Source organism: Mesoplodon bidens (genome assembly GCF_964165515.1).
Source record: "Mesoplodon bidens genome assembly, chromosome: 2".
NCBI classification, from domain to species: domain Eukaryota; kingdom Metazoa; phylum Chordata; class Mammalia; order Artiodactyla; family Ziphiidae; genus Mesoplodon; species Mesoplodon bidens.
Window position 1 is genome coordinate 76,650,186 of NC_138177.1, and position 25,270 is coordinate 76,675,455.

Below are 25,270 nucleotides of genomic sequence, written 5' to 3' on the forward strand. Positions count from 1 at the left end.
AGAGGAGAGGCACCCGGCACTGAGAGCTGAGCTCTTCTGCTTCCTCCTCGACGCTTCCAAGAAGCTGGAGGAACATGGCATTTCCAGCGTGGGGGCCCTGAAGCTTGTTAAGTCTCTCGATGGTGGTCTCCATGGAGAAGGGGTTGGTTGAGAGCATGTGAGTGGATGAAGAGAAAGCAGGGAAGCTTGGCAGCGCGGTTACCTCCCTGAGGGATCCAGCTTTAGGATTTGTCCCAGAAGGAAGACTTGTGCAGGCAAGAATAGAAGGGAAGAAAGTGGAAAGCAGAGGACAGTTGTCTCTTCAACCCTTCTGACCTCAAGGTTTGCACTAGCTTTCTAGCATCTTCCACAAGTGTCAAGATTCTGGGCAAGTGGCATTTGTGGGTTGACTTTCTTTCATTAAAGCAGAAAGGTAGAGAGCTACACAAGAGAAGCAGTTATGATCCAAGTTGGAGCTAAATTCTTTGCCTTTGTCTCTCTCCCTTCCCTCTCCGCCCCTCCTTCTCCCCTTTGCCCTTTGGCCCTTTCCCAGGAGCTCTCCTCCAGCACCGAGAGTATTGATATTTCATTCAGTTCCGTAAGTGGGGCCAGGCTGGGACTGGGTGGCAGGCTCCCCCCATGGCCGCATTTCCTCTCCGTCCCCAGGTCTTCTGAGTCCCCAGGCCAAGGCTGGAGTTAAAAGGTGCCTTTTCTTCCTGGGACATCAGCTCCTCCCTCCCAGGCCTCCCAGACCTGGAGGAGCCCCCTGCTGTTTATTGCCAGTGCTCTGAGCCCAGGCTGAGTGGGGCTCAGCTGATCCTTCTCCCAGAGACAGCTGGGATGCAGTGCAACTCAGCCCCCAGCTCCTGGGTCTCTAGAGCAAACAGCTGGGAGAGAGGTAGAATTTATCCCTGGATTGGAGCCAAAAACTGCTTGGCAGGAAACCCTGAGGATCCTGTTTCTCCCACCCAGAACCCTTGCCCCATGGCTTCTGCCATCAGACCATCAAATACTTATTTAGTGTCTTCCAAATGCTAGGCCCTGTGCTGGGTGAGCTGACCCGAAAAGCAAACAGGATTTGGCCTGAAGGAAAGTTTTGCTTCCCCACAGCCAGTTTTCTTTTTAACTTCAACCACATTTCTTCCAGGTCTGAGTTCTTCCCTTTCCCAGCTCATGGCCCACGATGTTCCTTAATCCTCATTCTCCTTTCTTGTTCCCTCTGAACTAACCCCTGACCCTCTGGTCCCACAGGGTCTCGGACCTTGTTGCTGGGCAGAGACGTGAGAGGAAATGCTGGACCCTCTGGGAGTTTGGATGATTTTATTACACTTTATTTTTGATTTGTCTACACAATCAGTTTGTTCTGTGCTGATCCCCTTTCAGTCATGATTCCTATCTCCTCCCATGTGGCAGTGCCTCTCTCTCGAGGCCTGGGGTCATATTTCCAACATGCTGACGTAACTTAGGGGCCCCCGACCCAAATGCTGAATTGAGGATGGGAAGGAATTCTGTTGTTTCTAATCTGAGATAATTATGAATTGTTTGGGGTGGAGGGTCCTTGGGACCATGACCATTTGCCACCTGAGTGGATGGATTAGGGGATAAGGATGAACAAAGGAGTGAGTCTCCAAATTTCCTTTTCCTTTCTTTCTCTTTCTCTATTAAACCACTGGGATATTTCCAGGGACCACAGAGGTCTGGTTCTATTGTCTTACTGTCTTTATCTCTGTTCAACTGTGCCTCCCAAAGCATTCCTGACTGATTCAGACTCCCTGTTTTTCATTATTGTATGGGGACCTGAGCCAGCCCCCTGTGGGGTAGAGGCTGAGAGATGAGCTGTCCCTTTGAACCCTGGCTCTGTACACATGCAGAGGTGGGCATGGTACTGCCCAGCTTTCAAAAGTTCTTTTTTGCAGTGTGAGGGAATGAGGGTAGAAATTCTCACTCAGGAAACTAAGCAAGACACACAAAGAGGGAGAGAAGCCTGCTGAGTGAAATACTACTGTTTCTATAAGAGGAAGAGATACTCTTCTTATCTAGGTGAGGAGAGATGGAACGGGGTGGCTATCCTGATAAAATGCCCCTTACGGTAGAAGGACTTAGGCTGGGAAAAGAGCCCTTCTTCCTGTCTAGCTGAGTCCATCTTTTTCCCCACCCCCGCCTTACTCCCCAGACTGACTTTGCCCTTTCTGAGAATGAAGTGCCCAGCGTGAGCAGCCAAGCTCACAGGAGGGAGCTAATATGGGGAGCCTAGTCCCTGAGAGGTAGGGGAAGAGGATCCAAGGAGGATTCACTGAAAAAGACAGGTCTTCAGGGCCATCATCAGGGGCTGAAAGGAGCTGTTGTTTTCTCCACCCACCTGCCCACCCCTACCTCCCTCCATCTGCTTTTTCTTTTCCCACTGATTGTTCCCTCATTAGTGCAAAGTCAGCTCATCCTTCCCTCATCCCCTGCATGTGCATTGACCCTTTGTGAGAGATTGTGGGGTGGACAGGGGGATGCCGTGGAAAGCAACAAAAGTCACTTATAGATTGAGTCCTCCTTTGAAAGGGGAGATACTGACTCGCCGTTCCCCTCCTTAGCCTTGTGGGCCCTGGCGGACACCCAGCCCAAGCATCCAGGTGGGGAGAGGGACAGCCTCATTCTTGAGATGGGTGAAGCACTTCAGGTGTAAGCAGCATTTCTCTCTGGGTCCCTGGCTAACCTCCTTGGATGTCATCCCCCCACCCATCTGGAAGCCTTGGGACAGTTCCTCAGAAACTCAAGTCCAAGAGAAGAGGGGTGCACCTGGTGACCTGGATTCACACATCCCCCCCTTACCCTCAAGAAATAGCCTGTGGAGAAGGACCGTGCTGGCTTTTCCACCTGTTCCCAATTCAAGTTGACAGGGGTGGGCGGGATCTCCTACAAGGGCCTAAAGGTAGCTCCTTCCCTGGAGTTCTAGAGACACTGAGACTCCTGCCCTGCATGGCCAGGAGTGACTGGGCCACTTTTTTCTATGGTTTCTTCACCATCTTCTACTTCACCCCAACCCCCTGTAGCCCGTCAGACTGGCTCCCGAGCGAGAATTCATCAAGTCCCTGATGGCGATTGGCAAGCGGCTGGCCACGCTCCCCACCAAGGAACAGAAAACACAGCGGCTGATCTCAGAGCTCTCCCTGCTCAACCATAAGCTCCCTGCCCGAGTCTGGCTGCCCACTGCTGGTTTTGACCACCACGTGGTCCGCGTGCCCCACACCCAGGCTGTTGTCCTCAACTCTAAGGACAAGGTAGGTGGGCTCTGGCCCAAACCATACCCCTCATCTGACTACTCCTGTCGTTGTCCAGGGTGTGTGTATGTGCCCAGGGGTGCCCCACCAGCATCCTAGACTCCCTCCGTAGCTCACGTGCACGTGTCAGCCTTGACTTCACCTGAGTACTGTTGTGATTCCGAGGGCCCTCCTGTCCCCCTTCTTGGGCTTTGTTTTTCTGGATCAAAGAGGCCTGGTCTTTTCAGCTTGCCTCTTGCCATGTCTCAGGAGAGAGCCGCTCTTCTCCGCTCCTCACAGTCCTTTTGGTAGCTCTTCTCCAGCCCTTCTATAACTCTTAGGCTTTCCAGGTACAGCAACAATGAGAGTAGAGAAATCTTTGTTTCTAAGACCTTTTCTGATCACAGTGGGCAGGGAGAAGGAGAGAATTAGCTAAATTAGTCTGCTGGTTGAAATGAGCACTAATGGTTCAGATTTTTTTTCCCAGAAGACGCATTGAAGATTAGAATCCTGCTTGGAACGATGCCCAACTTTTTCCCACTCGTTTTGTCTGTTTTTAGGACAAGCCCACAGAGGCATTCAGGCCTCTCTGAATGGGTGGTAATTGATGGTTTGGAATGGTTTTGCCCGGGTGCATCATCTATACATTTTGAAGCTGAGCTGAAACATTTTAAAGACCTGCGTACTCTCTCAGCCAAATTCTTTTTTTTTTTTTAAGACAGTGATGTAACAGTTTTATTTTAAAATATCAATATTTGCATGACACCAGAAAGTATATACTTTGGCAACTAACTTCCCATGAAAACTTTTAGCTGTCAACTTAAAACTGAGGGGATACATGATTTTTCAAAATACTTTTAGGAAGTACATAAGCAGAATAGCGTGTGGACCACTGCTTTACAAGACTGTGTCCTGTTCAGTTTGGGGGACACCTCTTGTAGTAGAACCACCTGGGGAAGGTGGATGCCTTTTTAAAAATGCAGATTCCTGGGCTCCAGCCCCAGACTGAGTTACTAGATTTGGGTTGGGCCCCAAGTAAGTCAGTTTTCAACATGCACCCGAGGTGGTTCTCATGCAAACCAACATTTAAGAAGCACTACTTCAGGGGAAAACATTAGTATTTTAGCCATGGCTGAAGAGGGAAACACCTCAGGTATGTTTTTAATTAAGGAGAGAACTGAAAGATGTTAAGAATGGAGCTCACAAAGTAGCAGCACCCATAAGATAAGTTCCTACCCTAAATATGGCATTCCTGGTGTCAGGGGACCGATGGATTCAGGTTGGAGCAGGAGTGGGCAGCAGGAAGAACCGTGTTAGCAGAGTTGAGGGTTGGGGGGAACAGTGGTGGAGGTAAGTTGCAAATACTGTTCTCACTTACCTGCAGGCTCCCTACCTGATCTACGTGGAAGTCCTCGAATGTGAAAACTTCGACACCACCAACGTCCCCGCCCGGATCCCAGAGAACCGAATTCGTAGCACCCGGTCTGTAGAGAACCTGCCCGAATGTGGCATCACCCACGAGCAGCGGGCAGGCAGCTTCAGCACTGTGCCCAACTATGACAACGATGATGAGGCCTGGTCGGTGGATGACATAGGCGAGCTGCAGGTGGAGGTGAGGGAGCTCCAAGGGCACAGCACCTATTCTGGAACTTTCAATGTATTTGAGACAACCCAACACACCCTGAGGCAGGCTGAAGCAAGTACCCAAATGAGTGCCATAGGTAGTGACAGGTGTGAGAGGGGACAGCTCTGCACAGCTCTGGTCTGGAACAGATTCAAGTGGAGCTCGTTTTCCTGCAAGAAGAATTTGGGCTTACTGTAAGAAGGAACTTCTAAGCCCAGGGGAGTGTGAAAAATTTAATCAAAATATATATTGAACACCTACGATATAAAGTTGTCTTAGGAACGCAGAGAAGAATCAGTCATACATTCATTCATTCAAGGAATGTTTATGGGGGGCCTTTGTGCCAGCCCTGAGTGCTGTGTGCTAGTAAACAAGGCTTGGCCCCTGCCTGCAAGGGGCTTATGACCTAATAGGAGAGGGAACGAGGCCAGTCAGCAGGTAGGTGTAGTGAGGTGTGATCCAGGTTGTGCTGGAGAGGATGGGGTGTCATGGGAGCACCTGAGGGTGGAGGTAGCACTTATTCCAGACTTGGGGTTGGACATGCCCCAGAAGATTTCCTGGAGGAAATAATATCTCAGCTGAGGCCTGAAGGTAGGTAGGAATTAGCTGTACAGAGTATTCCAGGCAGAGGAGACAGCAAGTGCAAAGACTGGAAGACATGAGAGAGCTTGGCCCATTTTAAGAATAGAAAGAAATTTTGTGTGGCTGTGATGTGTGGTCGTGAGATGAGGAGGTGGTGAAGAATGAGGCTGGAGAGGCCGTCATGGGTCAGCTTGTAAGAAGGATCCTGTAAGCTGTGGAAAGAAACTTGGATTTTGTTCTGGGGTTATAGGGATCCAGAGCAGGATTTTATTAGAGCTGTAGCACAACCAGATTTCACTTTGTGAAAAGGCAGACTCTGTACTTGAGCTTACAGTCCAAATGGGGAGACTGGATGCAGACATTTAAGAAAAAAATCTGTGTATAAGATACACAACAAGGCAATGTGCAGTAATTGATCAATGGGGTTAAGGAGAAATGCACTTGTACAAAGGAAAGAGTAAAGAAGGGACTTGATATGGACCATGGGGTCTGGTAGAATATAGTTAGAGAGAGATGGGGAGATAAGACTGAATGACTTAAGTTGAAGAAATTGCTCAGAGGAACCTAGCCTGGAGAGGGTCTTTTCTGGACCCTAAGGGAGAATGCATCCCTGGCCTTGGGGAGCTCTCAATATAAGCCTGAAAGTTCAGCTTTCTGTGATGGTCATGGCGGTGGTTTGCAAACTTGAGTGTGTTAGAAGTCTTCTGGAGAACCTGTTAGAAATTCAGACTTCCAGATCCTATTCCCAGTAATTCTAATTCAGATTGATGGTGGGGTTTGGGATCTACGTTTTAGCAGCATTCCAGGTAATTCTGATGCGGGTAGTTGACACATTGAAAAACACTGCTAGAGGATCTGTGGCGGGGGGGGTGGCTAGGCAGTTTGGGGTCCAAGTGGTCAGGATGGTGCGTAACCAGGGGAGGCTTTTTGGAGCAGGGTTTGGAAGGGAGCGCTGATCGTGTCGTGGACCTGGCAGCACGCAGGGTGATCTGAGGAGGAGGTGAAAGAGGCAAGCCCTGTGCTCAGCGCTTCTGACCTGCAGTCCCCTGCTCTCCCCAGCTCCCTGAAGTGCACACCAACAGCTGTGACAACATCTCCCAGTTCTCCGTGGACAGCATCACCAGCCAGGAGAGCAAGGAGCCTGTGTTCATTGCAGCAGGCGACATCCGGTATGGCCAGACCATGTTGCCCGTCATTCATCCCTCTCTTAGGCACTGCCTTTCTCTCTGTCCGCTTCCTCTCTGTCAGCCTGTGTCCTTCCCTCTTCTCTCTCCTTACTCTGTCCTTGTCCTGAGGCCACCAAACTTGAGGCATTGAAGGTGTGGGTTGAGAAATTAGTGGACTACTACAGAAAGAAGTTAAATTTTAAAAGGACTCCAAAGGAATGAAAGCACCAGAGGAAGGAATTACAACGGCATTTCCCAGAGTGGGTCTGAGGACACACGTGTCAGAATCCAGGGAGAGGGAGGAGATCTTGTTGGAAATGCAGATGCGGGAGCCACACCTGTTCTGAATGCAGAATCTTGGTAGGAGAATGGGCAGGGCCTGGTAATCTGCATTGAACATGATTACAAACCACCAGATTAGCAAAAAGATATCAGTGGTGTGTTTCCTTCCGTGAGTCTTTCTCAGCCCAGGTTTCTATCCCTGTGTGCCCAGAATCAAGGAATCAGTGCAGGAAATGCTGGCATAGACAGGGACATGAGGATCTGGGGTAACTCCTCCAAGCAAATGATATAGTTTCTTCCTGCTAGACGGCGCCTTTCGGAGCAGCTGGCTCACACCCCCACAGCCTTCAAACGAGACCCAGAAGACCCTTCTGCAGTTGCTCTCAAAGAGCCCTGGCAGGAGAAAGTGCGGTGAGTTGGGTGGAGTCCACCATCCATACTGTCTCTCAGCTCACCACCCGCCGGCAAAATCCATCAGGCCCCCAGGCGGAGGTCTGAGTCCTTACCTTGTGAGGAGTTTGATTTGGATTTTTGATAGAAGCCGTGTCTCTGTCCTCAACCTGGCATCACCCTTTGATACCTTTTTGCTTCTCTTCACAGGCGCATTAGAGAGGGCTCCCCCTATGGCCATCTCCCCAACTGGCGGCTCCTGTCAGTCATTGTCAAGTGTGGGGATGACCTTCGGCAGGAGCTGCTGGCCTTCCAGGTGTTGAAGCAACTGCAGGTAAGAGAAGGGAGGGAGAAAGAAGGGAAACTCAGCCCATCTGCAGCCCACCTGAGGTGATCACGCAGGTCCTTCTGCAGGGAGCTCTGCTGGGGACCATCTTCCTGCCCAGGTCTAAGTTGGATTTATGTTAAGCTAAGCTGGTGCTCCTACCAGGAAGTACAGCCCCGGGAGCGGCTCCACAGCGACCTCTTGTGGCCCTTTTGTGACTGGCACCTGTTCTGATCACTGATCGGAACTCCCAACTGATTTGCAGCAAGTGGGTTGCAGTGGGCTGAGATGTCAGTCCCTGACCCCCAGGTTAGTTGCCTACAAGCAACTTCACCTGTTTAATCAGTTCTTTATATAAATATTTTCATTTTCTGGAGAAACTTTTCTCTGACCCTAAATCCTTTTTGGTCTTTTTCCCTGTTCTTTCAGCTTGGGTTGATATAGCTCCCACTCACCCAGCTTGGGAGGTGACAGCAAGGTCCCCTCTTCCCCCTCCCTTCTGTGGATCTCTCTCTACGGGGTACCCTTCCCACATGCCACCCTGTGTCTTGTCAGACCCTGGACTTCCTTTCAAAACTTCCTGCTTCTCAGTGGGATCAGGGGGTTTTACTCACTCGGTGGCCTAGAATTCAAGGCCACTAAGGATGGGAACTGTCCAAGGTTGGGGACAGAGGGGATTTTAGCCTCCTCCCCCCATTTAGAGAGAGTCACAATGCCTCTGTGTTTCCTCACAGTCCATTTGGGAACAGGAGCGAGTACCCCTGTGGATCAAGCCATACAAGATTCTTGTGATTTCGGCCGACAGTGGCATGATTGAACCAGTGGTCAATGCTGTGTCTATCCACCAGGTGAAGAAACAGTCACAGCTCTCCTTGCTCGATTACTTCCTGCAGGAGCATGGCAGTTACACTACTGAGGCATTCCTCAGTGCTCAGCGCAATTTTGTGCAGAGTTGTGCTGGCTACTGCTTGGTCTGCTACCTGCTGCAAGTCAAAGACAGGTAGGTGAATTCCTGTCCCTCGTCCTAACCTTTCCTTCAGGGTTCCCTCTGGCCCTTCATTTATTCATCACGACCTTCCATTGCCAAAATGTAAAGGTGAAACAACATATTTTAAGCAGAGACAGACACGTTCATGTGCCATTAAGGCTAGGAGGCAGACTGACAAGTATCAGGGTAAGGGCCAAAGAAGTGAAGGATTCATGGGAGGAGCAAGGGTTTGAGCAAGCAGGGTCTTGAAGGACGAATGAGAATGAGGACAGAGAAAGCTGCGGGGGAAGGATGTCCCAGGCAGAGGAAACTGCTCGAGGTGATTAAAGCTTGGGCCACACTGCATGGCACAGTAGTAGCAGTGATGTCAGATAAGTTGAGGCCGGATTAGTGGGGCCTTCATTATGAGGCTGAGGAGTTTTATTCTGCAGGCAGAGGGAGTGCCGTGATCCAGTCTGTGTTGAGTGAATGCGCCCTTTGGCACCGTGGGTGATGTTGGATGTAAGTGGGCCTTTGCAATGAAGCTAGAGGTAGTGAGGCCTGGCCTGAGGGCAGTGGTGGTGACTGACAGCAGAAAGGCGCAGATGGTTGTGAGACACAGTGGACACAGAGTTGAAACTCCCAGCCCTACACGCTCCTCCTCGTTCCAACATATGATTTCCAGAACTCTTACGTATCTGTTGTTTTGCCCAGAGCTGTCATTTCTCTCGATATCATGTGACCTTTATGAAGCTCAACTTCGCACGTAGATGAACAACATACCATACAAAGATAATTACACCCTTGAGGCTCTGCTTTTTAAGACTGTCTCCAGACAGTGACTCAGGGTCAATACCTAGAATGCTCCTGTGAGTTGTGCCTCTCCGAGGGCATAGGGCAGCTGTCCTGGGAAAGCACTCATTCAGTGGCCTGTGCTTCCAGTGTTACGGCAGCACATTAAGATCAGCTAAACAGAGCCACTTATCAGAAATCTAGCATCTATTAAGTGCCTATGATGGCCTAACATTCTTTTTTTTTTTTAATTGAAGTATAGTTGATTTGCAATATTGTGTTAGTTTCAGGTGTATAGCAAAGTGATTCAGGTATACACACACACACATACACACACACATTCTTTTTCAGATTCTTTTCCATTATAGTTTTTTTTTTTTTTTTTTTTTTTTTGCGGTATGCGGGCCTCCCACTGTTGTGGCCTCTCCCATTGCGGAGCACAGGCTCCGGACGCGCAGGCTCAGCCGCCATGGCCCACGGGCCCAGCCGCTCCGCGGCATACGGGATCCTCCCGGACCGGGGCACGAACCCGAATCCCCCGCATTGGCAGGCGGACTCTCAACCACTGCGCCACCAGGGAGGCCCTCCATTATAGTTTTATACAAGATATTGACTACACTTCCTTGTGCTATACAGTAAATCCTTGTTGTTTATTTTATTTTTTTTAATTAATTTATCTTATTTGGCTGCATTGGGTCCTCATTGCTGCCTGCGGGCTTTCTTTTAGTTGCAGCGAGCAGGGGCTACTCTTCACTTCGGTGTGTGGGCTCCTCAATGTGGTGGCTTCTCTTGTTGCAGGGCACGGGCTCTAGGTGTGTGGGCTCCTCAATGTGGTGGCTTCTCTTGTTGCAGAGCATGGGCTCTAGGTGCATGGGCTTCAGTAGTTCTGGCACCCGGGCTCAGTAGTTGTGGCAGGCAGGCTCTAGAGCGCAGGCTCAGTAGTTGTGGCGCATGGGCTTAGTTGCCTCTGTGGCATGTGGGATCTTCCCAGACCAGGGCTCGAACACGTATCCCCTGCATTGGCAGGCGGATTCTTAACCACTGCACCACCAGGAAAGCCCTTGTTTATTTTATGTATGGTAGTGTGTATCTGTTAATCTCATACTCCTAATTTATTGCCCCCTTCCCCTTTGGTAATCATAAGTTTGTTTTCTGTGTCTATGAGTCTGTTTCTGTTCTGTGAATAAGTTCATTTGTATTAGTTTTTTAGATTCCACATAGAAGTGATACCACATAATATTTGTCTTTCTGACTTACTTCATTTAGTATGATGATCTCTAGGTCCATCCCTGTTGCTGCAGATGGCATTATTTCATTCTTTTTTGTGGCTGAGTAATATTCGTGTGTGTGTGTGTGTGTGTGTGTGTGTGTGTGTGTACACGTATACACATACACACCACATCTTATTTATCCATTGATCTGTTGATGGACATTTAGGTTGCTTCCTTGCCTTGGCTATTGTAAATAATGCTGCAGTGAACATTGAGGTGCATGTATCTTTTTTTTAAATTAATTAATTTATTTTTGGCTGCGTTGGGCCTTCGTTGCTGAGCGTGGACTTTCTCTAGTTGCTGCGAGTGGGGGCTACTCTTCGTTGCGGTGCGTGGGCTTCTCATTGCGGTGGCTTCTCTTTGTTGTGGAACACGGGCTCTAGGGTGTGCGGACTTCAGTAGTTGTGGCACACAGGCTCAGTAGTTGTGGCATGCAGGGTCAGTAGTTGTGGCACACGGGCTTAGTTGCTCCATGGCATGTGGGATCTTCCTGGACCAGGGATTGAACCTGTGTCCCCTGCTTTGGCAGGCGGATTCTTAACCACTGTGCCACCAGGGAAGTCCTAATTTTAGTTTTTTAAGGAACCTCCATACTGTTTTCCATAGTGGCTCCACCAATTTACATTCCCTTTTCTCCACACCCTCTCCAGCATTTATTATTTGTAGACTTTTTGATGATGGCCATTCTGACTGGTATGAGGTGTTACCTCATTTTGGTTTTGACTTGCATTTCTCTAATAATTAGCAATGTTGAGCATCTTTTCACAGGCCTGTTTGGCCTGACATTCTTATATTGAAACCAGATGAAAATGCTGTCAGACAGGTGTTTCCTCAGGAGGGAAATAAGGGTCAGGGAACTTTCAGAACCTGTGCTCCTTCCACCCTGCCAGCCTTACAGGTAAAGCCAGCAGAGGCTTTGCATTTGAGGACTGAGGGGAAAGGTCATTATTTATAAGGAATCTGGTTGCAAGCTTTAGACTATCCCTAAAGAGTCAGCATTTGGAACCCAGGGCCCAGAGAGCCTGGAGCCTGAACCCCTGGGTTGAGTAAGTGGAGGCAGGGAAGCAGGTGCTAGTCAGGCCTCTGGGCTTTTCCTTAGGAGACAAATATATTTGGAAGAAGGGAGTCCATCCTTTAAAAGGGGGAGAGGGGGGCAGGCAGCTGGTTAACCTTTCATAACTCAAAAAAGAGTAGATATAGTCAAGTCATGAATGGACTCATCCACTGGAGAGAAGTGGCAGCGGTGAAGGGGGCCCCAAGCGGGAAGCAGTTGAAGGTCTCCTTAACTGCTTCAGAATGAGTTCCCCGTAGCTTTGCGGCTGGAGCCAACTCCAGCACTTAAGGAGAGAGCGAAACTGCCTCTCACTGGCCTGGGACCTTGGACAAGTCAGTCAGTTTTCCTCTCATGGCCTCTGTTTCCTCACCTCTCACCTGTAAAATGAGAGGCTGGACTAGGACATCTAGAACTTTCTGGCTTTCAAGATTGTGTGTGTTGCTAAACTTGTCATGCTTTCCCAGAGGGGGAAGGACTCGGGTGGGACTGGGTTCTCCCTCTGTCCCGTCTTTTGGCCAGTCAGACCAACCCCAGAGAAGGTGGCCTCAGACCGTGAGCACTTAGCCTAACAAAGCCTCTGTTGACACTGAGGAGGTCTGTTATGGGCCAGGCCTCACATGCTTTGCATGTTAATTGTTCCTCTTTCGACTGGCCATTCATGTGGGAATCACAGAGACCTAGGATTTATCTCCCTTTAACTGTTCTTCCAGCAGCTAGCCTGTAGGAATTGCCTCCTGAGAATTTTTTTACATAAGTGGTTTTACCAGATAGTTAAAACTGACTCCTCGAAGCCCCAGACTATTTCACATTTAAACTCCACTCAGCCTGGGGTCTCTGCTCCCTTCCGGTGGGGTGGGGCTTCTGATCTGCAATGGGCCGATAGGAATTACAAACAGAACACAGGTAATTAGGTTGTGACTGGAGGCCTCCCCCTAAGCCAAGTGCTTGGCCTCCGTAACAGCTGGTTGGCGCGCCGAGGCCTTCTTTCCTAGCTTCCCAGTTCTCTGCTAGATTGGGATTGGCTTGGGTGCTTAGAATCACAATTACCGGGAAATTTGGATCATCTTAACCTATTTTATTAAGCTGTTAATGATAGCAAGTGAGACCCCACAGGCTTTGTTAGCAGTTTCCTTTTCTGATTTCCTTTCTTCTCACTGCTAGCTTTGGGTTCTAGGAGGCTGGACCCAGAGTTACAGGCAGCGGGAAACGTGGCGGGGCCCTTGCCTGGTGCCCTGTGGCCAGTGTGTTGCAGCTGGAAGCTCCCACCTCCGTGGGACTTACTGCTGCCTCTCCCTCTGCTCCGCCCCCTCCTCAGACACAATGGGAACATCCTGTTGGACGCAGAAGGCCACATCATCCACATCGACTTTGGCTTCATCCTGTCCAGCTCACCCCGAAACCTGGGCTTTGAGACATCAGCCTTTAAGCTGACCACAGAGTTTGTAGACGTGAGTCAGGAAGGAGAGGTGCCTCACTGTGTTCTTTCTGTCGTGAGATGGGGAGCTGACGGGCTCCCCCCAAATGGGGACAAACAGAACAGAAATGGCAATAAGTCAGGGTGAGGTTGGATGTCCTGGGAGGCTTCCTGCCTGATAAGAGTTGGGGAAGTAACGGAATTTGGCACGTTGGCCCAAGGGAGGAAGTTCTGACGCTGAGCTCCTTTGCGCACACAGCTCTCTCCTCTCCTCCCAGGTGATGGGTGGCCTGGATGGCGACATGTTCAACTACTACAAGATGCTGATGCTGCAGGGGCTGATTGCTGCTCGGAAACACATGGATAAAGTGGTGCAGATCGTGGAGATCATGCAGCAAGGTGGGGCTGGGGAGAAGCCAGGCGTTTGGCGATAGGGCGGTACCCATAGTGCCCTGGGATTCCCACTTACGTTGGGGCCCTGGGGCATGGAACCTCCAGAAAGTTGATTACTACACCTCAAGACTGGGGGTGGGGCCTCCCAGAGGGTTTCCAGCTCTGGTCCGGTGCCCTGTTTCTCCTTCCGCACATTCCTCCCGATTCCTGACAGAGCTAGTCCTGGGGGTGGGAGGGCAAGGCAGCAAACTGCCTCCCAGGTGCATTCAGAGAAAGGACAGTCCCGTCTTCAGCCTCCTGGTCCCTTCTCATCTCCCCACCCCTCGTGTAACTTCCATCGCTCGGCTCTTCACCAACTCAGGTGTTTGCAGTCATTGGCCTTTGACCTCTGATTGCCCTCTCCTCAGACCCCCTTCCCTGTCCTGACACTCAGCCCTTCTGCTCTGAGCCGAGAGGGGTTCCTCTCTCATCTTTATCTACTTTCACTGCTGTTTCCTCACGGCCTTGCCATCTACAGTCTTTTGTCCAGGATCCCTGGGCCCTCGTCCCCCCTCCCTCAAGGCTGTGGTGTCCACCGGGTCTGAGCTGCCAGTCTCCTCCTCCCCATCCCTGCCCCAACCCCACAGGCTGTCGCTGTTGCTCAGGAGCATCCCCGTCTGGCCCCGTGATGACGGTGGCCCAGGTCATCTGTGAGCGTCAGGCGTAGCATAGGCAGAGGCCTGCGAGCAGATGAGTGCCCAGTTCAGGGCCCATTCCCTAGATGCTTCCCAGCCCTCCCTCTGGGTCCTAAGGCTGCTCCCTCCGCCCTTACTGGGGGAGATGTGTTGGCCCTCTGCCCTCGTGCCCTCACCTAGAGGGGCTTAGGATTGTGGGATAAAGGGCTCAAGAAGGGCCTCCTGCCAATTCTCCCTTCTGTGCCCAAGCAGAACTGCATCCACACTGTCAGGGATCTCTCTGAGGTGGGAGGGAAGGGGCACCTTAGATAGCCCGGCTCTGCACTGGCTGTGGCGGCTGTTACCTTGCCGCTCCCTCCTTTCCATCCGTGACCCTGTTTGCTTGCTGCTGCCCCCAGGTTCTCAGCTTCCTTGCTTCCATGGCTCCAGTACCATCCGCAACCTCAAGGAGAGGTTCCACATGAGCATGACTGAGGAGCAGCTCCAGCTGCTGGTGGAGCAGATGGTGGACGGCAGCATGCGGTCGATCACCACCAAACTCTACGATGGCTTCCAGTACCTCACCAACGGCATCATGTGACATCCTCCTTCTCAGGCCCCGGAGCAGTGGGGGATTCAGGGGACCCTCCCTGGGAAGGCCCTCGTCAGAGAAACCCTAAACCAGGAAGCCCCACCCACCCAGCCATCCACCAAGGGAAATGGAAGGCAAGAAATACAGAGGATCATGTGGTAACTGTAGAGCTTGCCAGGGGGGTTGGGAGAACCAGCTGTGGGGTCCAGACTTGCTGGGGCTTCCCTACCGCCCCCCCACCAGCTGTGTCAGTATTACCACCTGGCAGACTCCAGGGCTCACTGCCCTCCAGAGAACAGAAGTGATAAATGTGAGGGACACGGGGGCCTTTCTTCTCCTCACTAGGATTCGAGAGGTTCTTTCCGCAGGCCATCCTCTTAATGTGTCCTGGGTCCCAGGAAGGAGAAGAGAGTAGGTTCTTGGTACTAAGGACTTGGTCCTGTGGTTGGCCTTTGGCCGTGCTGCTGCCCGACTCTGTCACCTCCCGGGGACTGCCCCCTAGCCCGAGTTCCCCTTGGTAGGTGGGCTTTGGCATAGGGTCCTGCACTTGCTGAGGTTCCCCATCCCAGGAGTGAGGAAGGGAATGATCGCAGCCCCTCCGGTCTGAGGGTATTGGCCTAGCCGTGGGGAATTCCTTGCCCTTATCCCTTCTCCACACCCAGGGAAATAGCTCTCAATTTTTTATTTTTAATTTTTGTTTGAAATAAAGTCCTGAGTTAGCCATCTGTGTCATTTCTGAGTTGTATTTTTTTTTCAGGGGTAGGGAGTGAACAGATGCCTCAGTGTCCAGGATACAAAAGGCACCACACAGAACGAGGTGGAGGAAGATTGCTTTTTCCCTGCCTGTCTCGGCCAATACCACCTCTTCCCTGAAGAAGGGCCTTCCCAGCTTTGTCACTCACCCCCCTCCGAGACACATCCACATTGTCTAAGTCACAAAAAGAGGAGCTTGAATGGGGATTAAACCACGAGCAGTTTTAATGGTCTGGTTTTCTCCTTCCCGTTTCCCCCACTGTTAGTATTATTATTACTACAAGAATAAAGGATTCCTGAGAGCCTGTCCCCTCCTCTCCCTGGGACCCCCTTGACAGGACTCGTCTCCACCAACCCCCCCCCCAACCCCGGATTTCTGGGGAAAAAAAAAAGTGAAAGGCACTGCAGGGGTGGAGGGCTTGAGTGCCAGGGAGTCTGAGGGGGGCACTAGGGCAAGGCCAGGGCTGCCATCTGTGCCCACAGGGGTTGAGGAGCGTGCCCCTGACCACCCCAGCATTGGGCCTTCCCGTCCTCCCACCCCCCCGTCCCACATGGGGGGCTGCAGCAAGAAAATAATTAGTGTTGGGCTCAGAAAGAAGGAATGGAGGACCCACTCTACTAGGACCCCAGGGCCAAACCCAAGGCAGGAACCTCAGATAACTACCATTCTCAAAAGCTTGTCCTTGGGGGTTAGCGGGAGAGGAGTTGAACAAAACATGAATTCTAATGGAACTCCCCAGCCCAGGGACCAGGCAGCAGCAGTGACCCAGGCTCCCAAGGAAGAGGGAGGGGGCTAGTGAGCCCAGGCCTGGGCCCTAGTTGTCCCCACTGCCCCCTTGCCGAGCCCTGATGAACGCCATGCCGTGTGTGCGGAAATGGGTCTTGAGGTTGAGGGGGCTGTCGCAGCTCTTGCCGCAGACCTTACATGTCAGTGGGCCTCCAGAAGCTGGCAAGGGTGAACCTCCCCGCTCTGGGTCAGACCTGGAAGGAGGGGGCGCTTCTTCCTCCACATCCCCCAGGCCCAGGGCACTGGCACTCCCCACACCCCGTTTCTTCTTGTGGCTGATGAAACGGTGCCGGCTCAGGGAGCCAGGGGAGGCGAAGCACAGGCCGCAGTCGAGGCACTGCTGGGTACCGCCCTCCACTCTCAGCCCCGCCACGAGGCCCTGCCCCACTGAGCTGCTGCTCCGGTAGCGCAGGGGGCCGTGGCCTCCCACCCCGGGGCCACCCCTGGGGGACTTGGCTGGAGGTGTCGTGCTGTCAGGCTCCTCACTGCAAGAGTCAGAGGACTGACGGCGTTTCCGTCCCGGCCCCTGGAGAAGAGAGTAAAGAAACTGGGCCTCCCTGTCACCAACCCCCACCGTCCCTGGCACCCCTGCCCAGCTTCCTGAGGCCTCGGCTATAACCGTGCAGGCTCCCGCTCCCACAGCCCTCATGCAGCAGGGTGGGCCTCCGCCTACCTGGGCTCTGGCACCAGGGCCCCGAGCCAGGGCGCTCCCCCGGCCAGGGGACTGGGCCCCGAGCGGCAAGCCGTGCCGCACCTGGACGTGTTTCTCCAGGATCAGGCGGCTGCTGAAGGTGCGTTTTCCCTCTGTGCAATACCTAAAGGGGAGAGCGGGCGGGGTGGGCTCCAGCGGCACAGCCCAAAGACCAAGGTTCATGGCTTGAGCAGAAGGAGGCCTCAACCATCAGTCCACTCAGACCTAAGAGGCAGGTGGGAAGGTACTTTGGGGAACCAGGGTTGGGGGCACCCTGCTGGACAGAAGAGAGGAAGGGGGCCAGGGGGTAAGGGTTACCTGCATGGGTAAACTCGCTTGATACCCTCATGATTGACCCTGACGTGGCGCCTCAGGCTGGGGGCGGAGCAGAAGGAGCGCTCACACAGGCGGCAGGGAAACTTCTTCACTGACTAGGAGAGCAGGGGTTGGGGGTCTCAGCCAGGCTCCATGCAGCACCCCATCTCCACTGCCACATAGGTCAATCCCAATGCTGCCCCTCTAGCTCATCTTGCTCCCCGGGGGCACCCCACTCACCTTGCCATGCTCCTTCTTCATGTGACCCACATACTCATCACGCTCAGGGAACCAGGAGTGACAAAGGCCACAGGTCCAGCCTCCAGGGCCCCCACCCCCGCCCTTGACGCCTTTGCTCCCCAGTTCTCGCCGGGGCCGTTTGGTTGGGCGAGGAGGCTCAGGGGAGCTGGGCAGTTCTTCCTCTTCTGAGGATGAAGAAGACTCCTCGGTAGGGGCAGCTGCTCCTCCCCGAGACACAGCCAGCTCCTCAGGCTCAGTCTTGGGGGTCAGAAGGGCACCCCCGGCCCCTTTCCCAGGAGTCTCCTCCCCCGAGCGCCCAGACTGATGGGTGTTCTGTGAGAGGGAGACAAGGGGGGATGGCTGGTGTGGGGGAGGGCCTGGCTTTGCCAGAGTCCCGGCTCCTCCCCTGCTCCCACTTCCGGAGGGGTCCCCGGTCAACACAGCTGAGCACCCCGCCTCCATCCCTCGACCCCTGTACCTTGAGATGCTCCAGCATGGTCCTTTTTTGGGCAAAAAGCAGAGGACAAGATGGGCACTTAAAGACGCTGACACGCTGGGGCAGCAAGTGCTGGTCGAAGTGCGAGGAGAGCAGGGGTTTGTGAGTGAAGACTGTGTCACACATGGCGCACTTGTAGATCATCCTGGGCGGGTGGAGAAGACAGTGCAGACATCCTGCCCCATCGAGGCCCAGCCCCCTACACCCGCCCCTCCTCACGCTCCCTCCCCAGGTCTCACTTGGCCTGCTGCGTGTGGAAGCTAGGATGCTGGGTGTAGAGGTGGGCGTGGGCGCTGGGTGCAGACTTGAAGGCCATGGGGCAGATGGGGCACTTGTGGAAAACCTCGCAGTGTGACGTCTGGATGTGGGACTTGATGGAGTTCACACCCCCAAACACCACTGCACAGCTGGGGCACCTTGGGGAGTAAGTGGGAGGCGCCGTGGTGAGCTGCGGGCACCTCCACAGCCACCTCCAACCCCACACTCATTCTCGGGGACTGGGTGGACTCTAAGGAGTTCATCAGCGGGGGAACACGGGCAAGTGGAGGACGGAGGGAGCTGCAGCACCCAGCTCCCCGAGGGAAGCCTGAGGGGCAGAGAGGCAGAGCTGATGCTCCGGAGGGGGCCCCGCCTGCTGCCTCTCCGTGGGGAACGCGGGGAAGGCAGAGAGTGCTCTGGCTGCATTTGCCAACACACCGGGGCTGAGTGATTCAACAGGAGAGATGGGGCTCGCCTCCGTGAGAGGCCATCTGAAAGGCTGGTCCCAGGAGCCACGAGACCACCAAGTACAGGAGGAAAAGTGTTGAGGGACTATGGGGAGGAGAGGTGGGAGGCACCTGTATCCCACGCGGCGAGAGAAATGCAGACAGGCCTCCCGGAGGTGGGTCTGAAAATTGGCTTGCAGAAAGTTGCCCCCACACTCAGGGCAGACGTGGGGAGGTCGGTTCTTATGCATGCGTTGGTGGGCGCTGAAGCTGCAGCGATTGGGGAGCATCATGGGGCAGGTTGGGCACACCTGTCAAGGGGGTTGAAACCAGGTGAGTCTGTGAGGAGTGGCCTGTCCCCCATTCCTTCTCCTAACCGAGTCCCCACACCTTCCTAGATCCTGTCCCCGTGGCATCTGGCTGTCCCTGTCCCAGGGAGGGGCTGGGAAAAGTAACTCACGTTGCTGGTGGCGCCGGGAGCGGGGGGCCCGAGCTGCTGGAAGTGGGCAGCCATGCCGGCCTTGTCCCGGCACTGCTCCTTGCACTCCAGGCAGCGGAAGCAGGTGTAAGCAGAGGTGGCAGGGGCGGCAGGCGGCTCGGCTGAGAGTGGCAGCACAGGGGCCTCAGCGGCAACTGCGGTAACGGCGGAGGAGGTGACGGCCCCGTCACCCTTGCCCAAGGCAGGCAAGGCTGGAGGTCCGAGGGCAGGTGGGACAGCCAGCAGGGGAGTGATGTCCGGCTGCCCCACCATCTGGTCCAGGGCCACCGGCCTCATGACCAGGTGCGAGCACTGCATGACGAGCCCCTTGTCCTTGTGCTCACGGGCATGCAGCAGCAGGCTGCACTTGTTGAAGAAGACTAGGCGGCGGGCGCAGTGGTTGCAGGTGACCTCGATGCGCATGCTCCGGCGGTCATAGTGTCGCGCCAGGCTCTTCTCCAATGAGAAGGCGTCCCCACACTCGAGGCAGCGGTAGCCCGTGGGAGGCAGGGCCAGCCCGGCCTCAGCCGGTGGACTCAGGTTTGGCCGGTAGGCAGGCAGCAGGTTCTTGCTGTTGAGGATCTTGTTGAAGGCCTCCACCAGGCTGGACTGGGTCCGTGAGATCACCGTGCCACCCCCTGCCCCCGGCCCGGTGGCCGGCTTAGAGGGCTGCACCATCACCACCGAGGCACCGTTCACCTTCTGCCCCCCGGCCCCCAGCCCTGCCCTCCCCTCAGCCTTGGGCAGCGCTTGGGGCACCAGACCCAGCACATTCTTAGCCATCGTCTTAGGGCTGGGGGCAGTGCCTCCAGGCAGAACCACGGCTTTGCGGGCCACACTGGCTGCCATCAGCATGGCAGTGCTTGCGTTCTGGATGGTGGCCACGGGCAGCACGGTGCCCTTTAGCCTCGTGCCATCACCCAGCTGGACACTCACCACCTTTGGACCCTCAGGGGTCGGGGTTGCAGGGGACAGCTTCAGGAGGCTAGCCTCTGCCAGGAAGCCCCCTTCAGGCAAGGGGGCAGGGGGCTCAGGGTCTGAGGGGACCCGGGTTACAGTCCTTGTGATATTCCCACAGGATGTTTTAATGGTCTTAATCCGTACCTTGAGGGGCCTAGAGGAGGTGGAGGAGGCAGGGGAGTCATTGCTGTCCTCATCTGCAGCCTCGGCTCCACTAGAGGGACTCTGGGGACTTCCTGGGGGAGACTTGTCCACTGGTCCCTCATCCTCTTCTTCCTTTAGGGGCTGACAGCTGGGCACTTTAGGGGAGGCAAGAGGGCTCTGGTGCCCTGGAGACTTCTTGAAGAAGGACACCCCTGCAACCCGGGAAGGGGAGACACTGGCAGGGACGCCCGTGGCCTCAGGGCTAGAGCCTGAGCCCGAGCCTGGTAGGCTCTGGGGATGAAGAGGGCTGCAGCTTTCCTGCTTCAAGGCCCCCAGCAGTGGGGGAGAACCAGGGGGCAGCAGGGCTGGGCCGTTCTCCCGGGCCAGCTCAAAGGGAGAGGAGAAGGGAGGTGGGGTCATGGCCCCTTCCCGAGGTGGGGAGGGCGCAGAGGGAGGAAGGGGATCGGGATGCTCCCCTGGCTCAGGCCCAAAATGAGCAAAGAGGTCCAGGGGAGCTTTCCCTTCCATGGATTTTTCTTTCCAGGTACCCCCACTGGGAGGAGCTGGAGAGTGCGGGGTTCCTGGAAGGGATGGCTCAGGGCCCCCAAAACCATTTTGCATCAGACGAGGTCCCATAGACCCTTCCTTAGTCACTCCCCCAGCCCGGGCCCCTTCCCCTCCTGAACTCCCACCCAGGGACTCTGACTGCTCAGGACACACAGTGTTCTTGACAATGACGCTGACTGCTGAGACGTCTGACGGTGGCAGGCCATGGTCAGAGGCCTGGGCGGGCAAGCCAGGGCCATCCCCGGCAGCTGCTGCTGTTGCTTCTCCAGATTCACCTCCTACACTGGGTTCTGGCTTCCCTGGGCCTCCTGGCCCCTCGTTTTCTTCTGGCCCAGAGTGTATGGCTTCATTTGCATCAATGTCAGGGATGTCAAAGGCAGCAAGGAGGTCATCAAAATCAGGGGTCTTCATGTCCCCCATGGCAACAGGTCCCAGACCTGAGGAAAACAGGAAGAAGAGAGAGAAACTGAGACCTCTGGAAGCAAGAGCACTGGACCTCCTCCCTCAAGATCTCCAAATTCATCCGCTCTCAGAACCCACGCACACTCTGACTTGGGTACACCTCCACCATAGTGCAAATCCTAGAGAGCTGGTGGAGGCACCTGTTTTGCCAAACCCTAAAATTGAAAGGAATGTAGTATGCACATTCCAGGGAGGACACCAAAATCCAGAGAAAGCAAAGGAAAAGAGACTTCTCAGAAATACAGATAAAAGGGACTTCCCTGGTGGTCCAGTGGTAAAGAATCCACCTTCCAACGCAGGGGACGCAGGTTTGATCCCTGATCAGGGAACTAAGATCTCACATGCTGTGGGGGCAACTAAGCCCGCGCGCCACAAATACTGAGCTTGTACACCTCAACTAGAGAGCCTGCAGGCCGCACTGTAGAGCCCACGTTTTCTGGAACCCATGCACCACAACTACAGAGCCCATGCACCCTGGAGCCTGCGTGCCACAACTAGAGAGAAGCCCACACACCGCAACGAAAGACACTACATGCCTCAACGAAGATTCCGCATGCCGCAACTAAGACCTGACGCAGCCAAAAATAAATAAAATAAATAATAAGTAAATCTTAAAAAAAAATACAGATAAGAGATAAGGGAGTAGAGACGGAGGGAGTTCAGTGAGCATCTTAGCTGAAACCACTTCAACCCCTCCTGTGCCCAGCACAGAATCAATTAATCAATACTACTATTAAGGAGGAGGATGTACATGATGCTCTAGGTTTAAGGGCTCATTCATGGCAGCATGGGATCCATTCATATTCTTCATGGATCTTCTGGGGGTCCACAGAGATCTGAAAGGCCATGTGTACAAAGGGGCATGTGACTTAAGACAAGATGTAAGAATTGATTCTAGTTCCAGCCTTATCAATGGCCTGCTGTATAAGCAAGTTACTCCACCGCCTTACTTTTGCTGTCTGAAAGAGGGGACAAGTAATCTATATATCATAAGGTTGTTCTGAGCATGATATGAATCATAAACATGAGAGCCAGAACCCAGAGTATGATTTATTATCACAGCTAGGACAACAAGGATATGCCAGGCCGAAAAGGAGCTGGGAGGGAATAAGCACTGGAAATCTAGGGCTGGGGTCAGAGACAAGAGTCAGGGGTCATGTAAGCTCAAGTCTGGGCCACTTGGGGTCATTACTGGCACCTGGAGATCTAGCTTGGTTAACAGGGAGAAGTGGGCTCAGGGAAGTTACCCAAGAGACCAAGATGGAAAGAATAAGACACAGGAACAGAAAGAGACAAAGAGAAGAAACGGGAAAACCATAACAGCAGTCTGGTCACAAGGGCCCCAGCCTAGGCCTCTCCTGTCACAAACACCTGCTGCTTGCTCACCTACCTTCCCAAGAGTGCCTGGCCCTCTCCTAGCCAACCCCTCCTCCTTCCCTCCTTCCCTCCTTCCCCATCTTGCTCTCTCAGGGCTAAAACTCCAGGGTATGAGCTTATCCAGCACAGCTGCCTCAACGGGGAAAAGCCAGGCCCCTCACCCCTGTCATTTCTGCTCTGAGCTCCTCACCCCAGTTTATCCCCAACTCACACTCCTCACCCTTTTCATTTTCCCTTGGCAACAGTGGCCCAGGAAGTCTCACCCAACCCCCATCTGTCCCAGTACAAAAAAAAAAAAAAAAAAAAAAAAAGGTCCCACAAGACTTATGTGGCACTAAACCAACAAGAAGGCCAGCCTAGAGCTTGTGGGGGACCCAGGTGTGTTCCCTACCCATTTCTCCCCACAAGTGTTTCTATACCTAGGAAGAGCAACTGAAAAAGTCTCTTTCCCTCCACATTCCCTGCCCACAAGGCAAGCCATTTCCCAGGGCCAATTCTCTCACCTCTTTCCAGCCTTTAGACTGTAACTGGAGATAGTCCCAGCAGGTGGCAGCTGGCATTGCTGGGACCAAGATGGGGGTGGAGGGAGAGGGTACCAAGTAGAGGAAGAACGAAAGGGGAGTGCTCCTCTCATCCCCGTCTACTTAATTTACAGGATCTGGGTTTAAACAAAGCCCTCCGCCCCTTGCCTCTGCCCAGCTGGATCGCTAGGGCCCTCCCCTGGCCGGCTCCCTCCCGACCCCAAGAGACCAGAGCTACCTTCCGCTCAGGCCCTCAGAAAAGTGGGCTGGTGGAGCACAGATCAGTGGGGACTATGAGAAAACATCTTGCCTCCCACAAGCAACTCCCCCTTTGGCGTCCAAGTGACTTAGAGGTCATCGGAGAGCCAGGAGCAGACAGTAGATCAAGCAGCGGAGCTCAAGGCCGAAGAGGCTTCCCCGCCCCACGGCTCAGGCCTTTCTGCGGCTGCTGCGCCCTGTCTCTTGGGCTCCAGCCCCCCTCCTTCCCTCTGCTCTTCCCCAAAAGCCAAAGGAAAGGGCTGAACAGGAAGAGGGTGAACTGGCCTGGGTCGGGTGCGGGCTCCGCGTCCCTTTCCCTGGCCCGGGGCCTGCTGTGCAGAGCAGGGCAAGGGGCCGGCGGCCGGGGGCGATTAGACTGCCGCCAAGCTGGGCAGCGGCCGGAATTAAGCCCCTGCCATCTGCCGAGGACCCGCGCGGGGAGCATGTCCAGGGTTACGAAAAGGGGGCGGGGTGTACATGGGAGAAGCCAGAGGGGAAACTGAGGCGCGCCGCGCTTTTCTAGCTCTCACCAGCGTGCTAAGGGAAGGACGGGCCTTGGCCAGGCCAGGCCCTCGGGGAGCTGCCGCGCAGCACCTCCCGGCCCAAGACTACACCGGAGCAGGGGAGGCGTGGAAAGAGAGTAGTGGGGAGGGGACAGTTTTTGCCAGACTCGCAGCTCTCCAGCCGGGGTCCGTCCCAACTCCGACCTCCTCCCCTCCCTCCCTGCGCAGCGCAGCCTCCTCCCCACGAGGGCTCCCGAGGCTCTCTCGAGACTGGGGAGGAATCGGAAGGCACGCCGCGGCCTGGGGCACGAGCCTGGGTCCCGTCCGGGCCCGGACGTTGACCCGTGCCCAGTCGGGGTGCACGCTCCGCTCCGGCCTGGCCCAGTTCCCCCGCCCCCACCCCCGGACACGGACACCATTTTAGGTCGCGACATCCCGCAGCTTCCAGTCCCCGGGCCGCGCTTCGGACGCCTCTCGGGCTGGGGGCGCCAGGAGTTGGAGACCCCGACCCCCCCTCCACGTTTACCCTGCTAGGGGCTGTGCTTTCAACAGGCTAGGAGTTTCGCCCACGGGCCCCAAGGAATGGAGGCGACGTCGGGGCCCCGGTAGAAGCCATCCCGGGGGGCGGCATGGAGAGGGGGTAGTTGACTAAGTGGGGGAGGGGCGGGGGTATTTACCCGCCCCCCCAGGGGGCGGGGCCAAAGGCGGGTATTTACCCCAGGCACGCTTACTTGTTCCGCTCCCAGTGCGGGCCGAGACCCGGCGGTCTCTTCCCTGCTCCGGTCGCTGCGCCGCCGCCGCCGCCCTCCCCACGACCGCCGCTACTTCCTGCTTCTCTCCCGTTCAGCCTCCCCCTCCCTCAGCTCCCTTCGCGTTCCAGGTCTGGGCTGCCCGCTTTCGCACTCGCCATTGGTCAAGACCCCCGTCGTTCAGTACTGCGCCCCGCCCAGCTCCGTACTGGGTTGGTCTTAAGTACCGCCGCTCGGAAACAGCTCCGCACAGGCTTCCCAGCCTCATTGGGCAAGAAGCCTAGTCCTTCTGGAGATGCTTCTTCCCATTGGTTGCGCCGGGGCCCACTGCCCCATCTGTGCATCTCAAAAATGATTGGCCTCCGCCACTGTCGTTTAAAAAGAAGCCAGTCTGATTCCCTGCTTTCCTACAGGAGGAGGTGACTATCCCAGGTGTGTCTCCGCCCCCTCACTCTCTATTGGCCGCGATCCCTGAAGCCTGCAGTTCACTTATGCAAATTTAGAGAACTCTGCTTCTATTTGTTGCAAGGCAG

At 54.5% G+C, this 25,270-nt stretch overlaps 2 protein-coding genes across 9 annotated transcripts in view; one reads left to right on the forward strand and one right to left on the reverse strand.

Moving 5' to 3' along the window:
* Positions 1–15,455, forward strand: part of PI4KB (phosphatidylinositol 4-kinase beta) — a 28,381-nt gene extending 12,926 nt beyond the window's left edge. For 3 of the 5 annotated variants that reach the window (XM_081225730.1, XM_081225729.1, XM_081225728.1), the window contains 10 exons: positions 533–577; positions 3,021–3,248; positions 4,612–4,839; positions 6,493–6,602; positions 7,188–7,292; positions 7,482–7,605; positions 8,331–8,596; positions 12,996–13,128; positions 13,373–13,493; positions 14,560–15,455. In XM_081225730.1, coding sequence (XP_081081856.1) covers positions 533–577; positions 3,021–3,248; positions 4,612–4,839; positions 6,493–6,602; positions 7,188–7,292; positions 7,482–7,605; positions 8,331–8,596; positions 12,996–13,128; positions 13,373–13,493; positions 14,560–14,741 — 1,542 coding nt within the window. In that variant the 3' untranslated portion in view covers positions 14,742–15,455. The remainder of the gene's footprint in view (positions 1–532; positions 578–3,020; positions 3,249–4,611; positions 4,840–6,492; positions 6,603–7,187; positions 7,293–7,481; positions 7,606–8,330; positions 8,597–12,995; positions 13,129–13,372; positions 13,494–14,559) is intronic. The other 2 variants (XM_081225731.1, XM_081225732.1) reach the window with 1 other exon arrangement.
* An 80-nt stretch (positions 15,456–15,535) lies between these two features.
* Positions 15,536–24,830, reverse strand: ZNF687 (zinc finger protein 687). 4 transcript variants are annotated; one of them, XM_081225723.1, is made up of 9 exons: positions 24,720–24,830; positions 19,179–21,304; positions 18,851–19,029; positions 18,254–18,430; positions 17,997–18,159; positions 17,519–17,851; positions 17,282–17,394; positions 16,946–17,087; positions 15,536–16,798 (listed from the first exon to the last, which is right to left on the reverse strand). In XM_081225723.1, exons 2-9 carry the CDS (start codon positions 21,285–21,287, stop codon positions 16,301–16,303), a joined length of 3,714 nt encoding a protein of 1,237 aa, XP_081081849.1. In that variant the 5' UTR covers positions 21,288–21,304; positions 24,720–24,830; the 3' UTR covers positions 15,536–16,300. The 4 variants fall into 4 exon arrangements, with proteins under 4 accessions (XP_081081849.1, XP_081081851.1, XP_081081850.1 ...); XM_081225725.1 differs by having other exon boundaries at positions 24,705–24,829; XM_081225724.1 differs by lacking the exon at positions 24,720–24,830 and adding an exon at positions 23,210–23,300.
* Positions 24,831–25,270: the final 440 nt, after the last annotated feature.

Bases quoted from the DNA above. Each gene is read 5' to 3' on its own strand.
- ZNF687 (XM_081225723.1), bottom strand. From the start codon at position 21,287: ATGGGGGACATGAAGACCCCTGATTTTGATGACCTCCTTGCTGCCTTT. The intron at 18,431-18,850 runs GTGCCTCCCACC...TTACTCCCCAAG, and splicing joins TCTCGCCGCGTGGGATACAG to GTGCCCCAGCTGTGCAGTGG. The intron at 18,160-18,253 runs GTGAGACCTGGG...CCACCCGCCCAG, and splicing joins TTCCACACGCAGCAGGCCAA to GATGATCTACAAGTGCGCCA.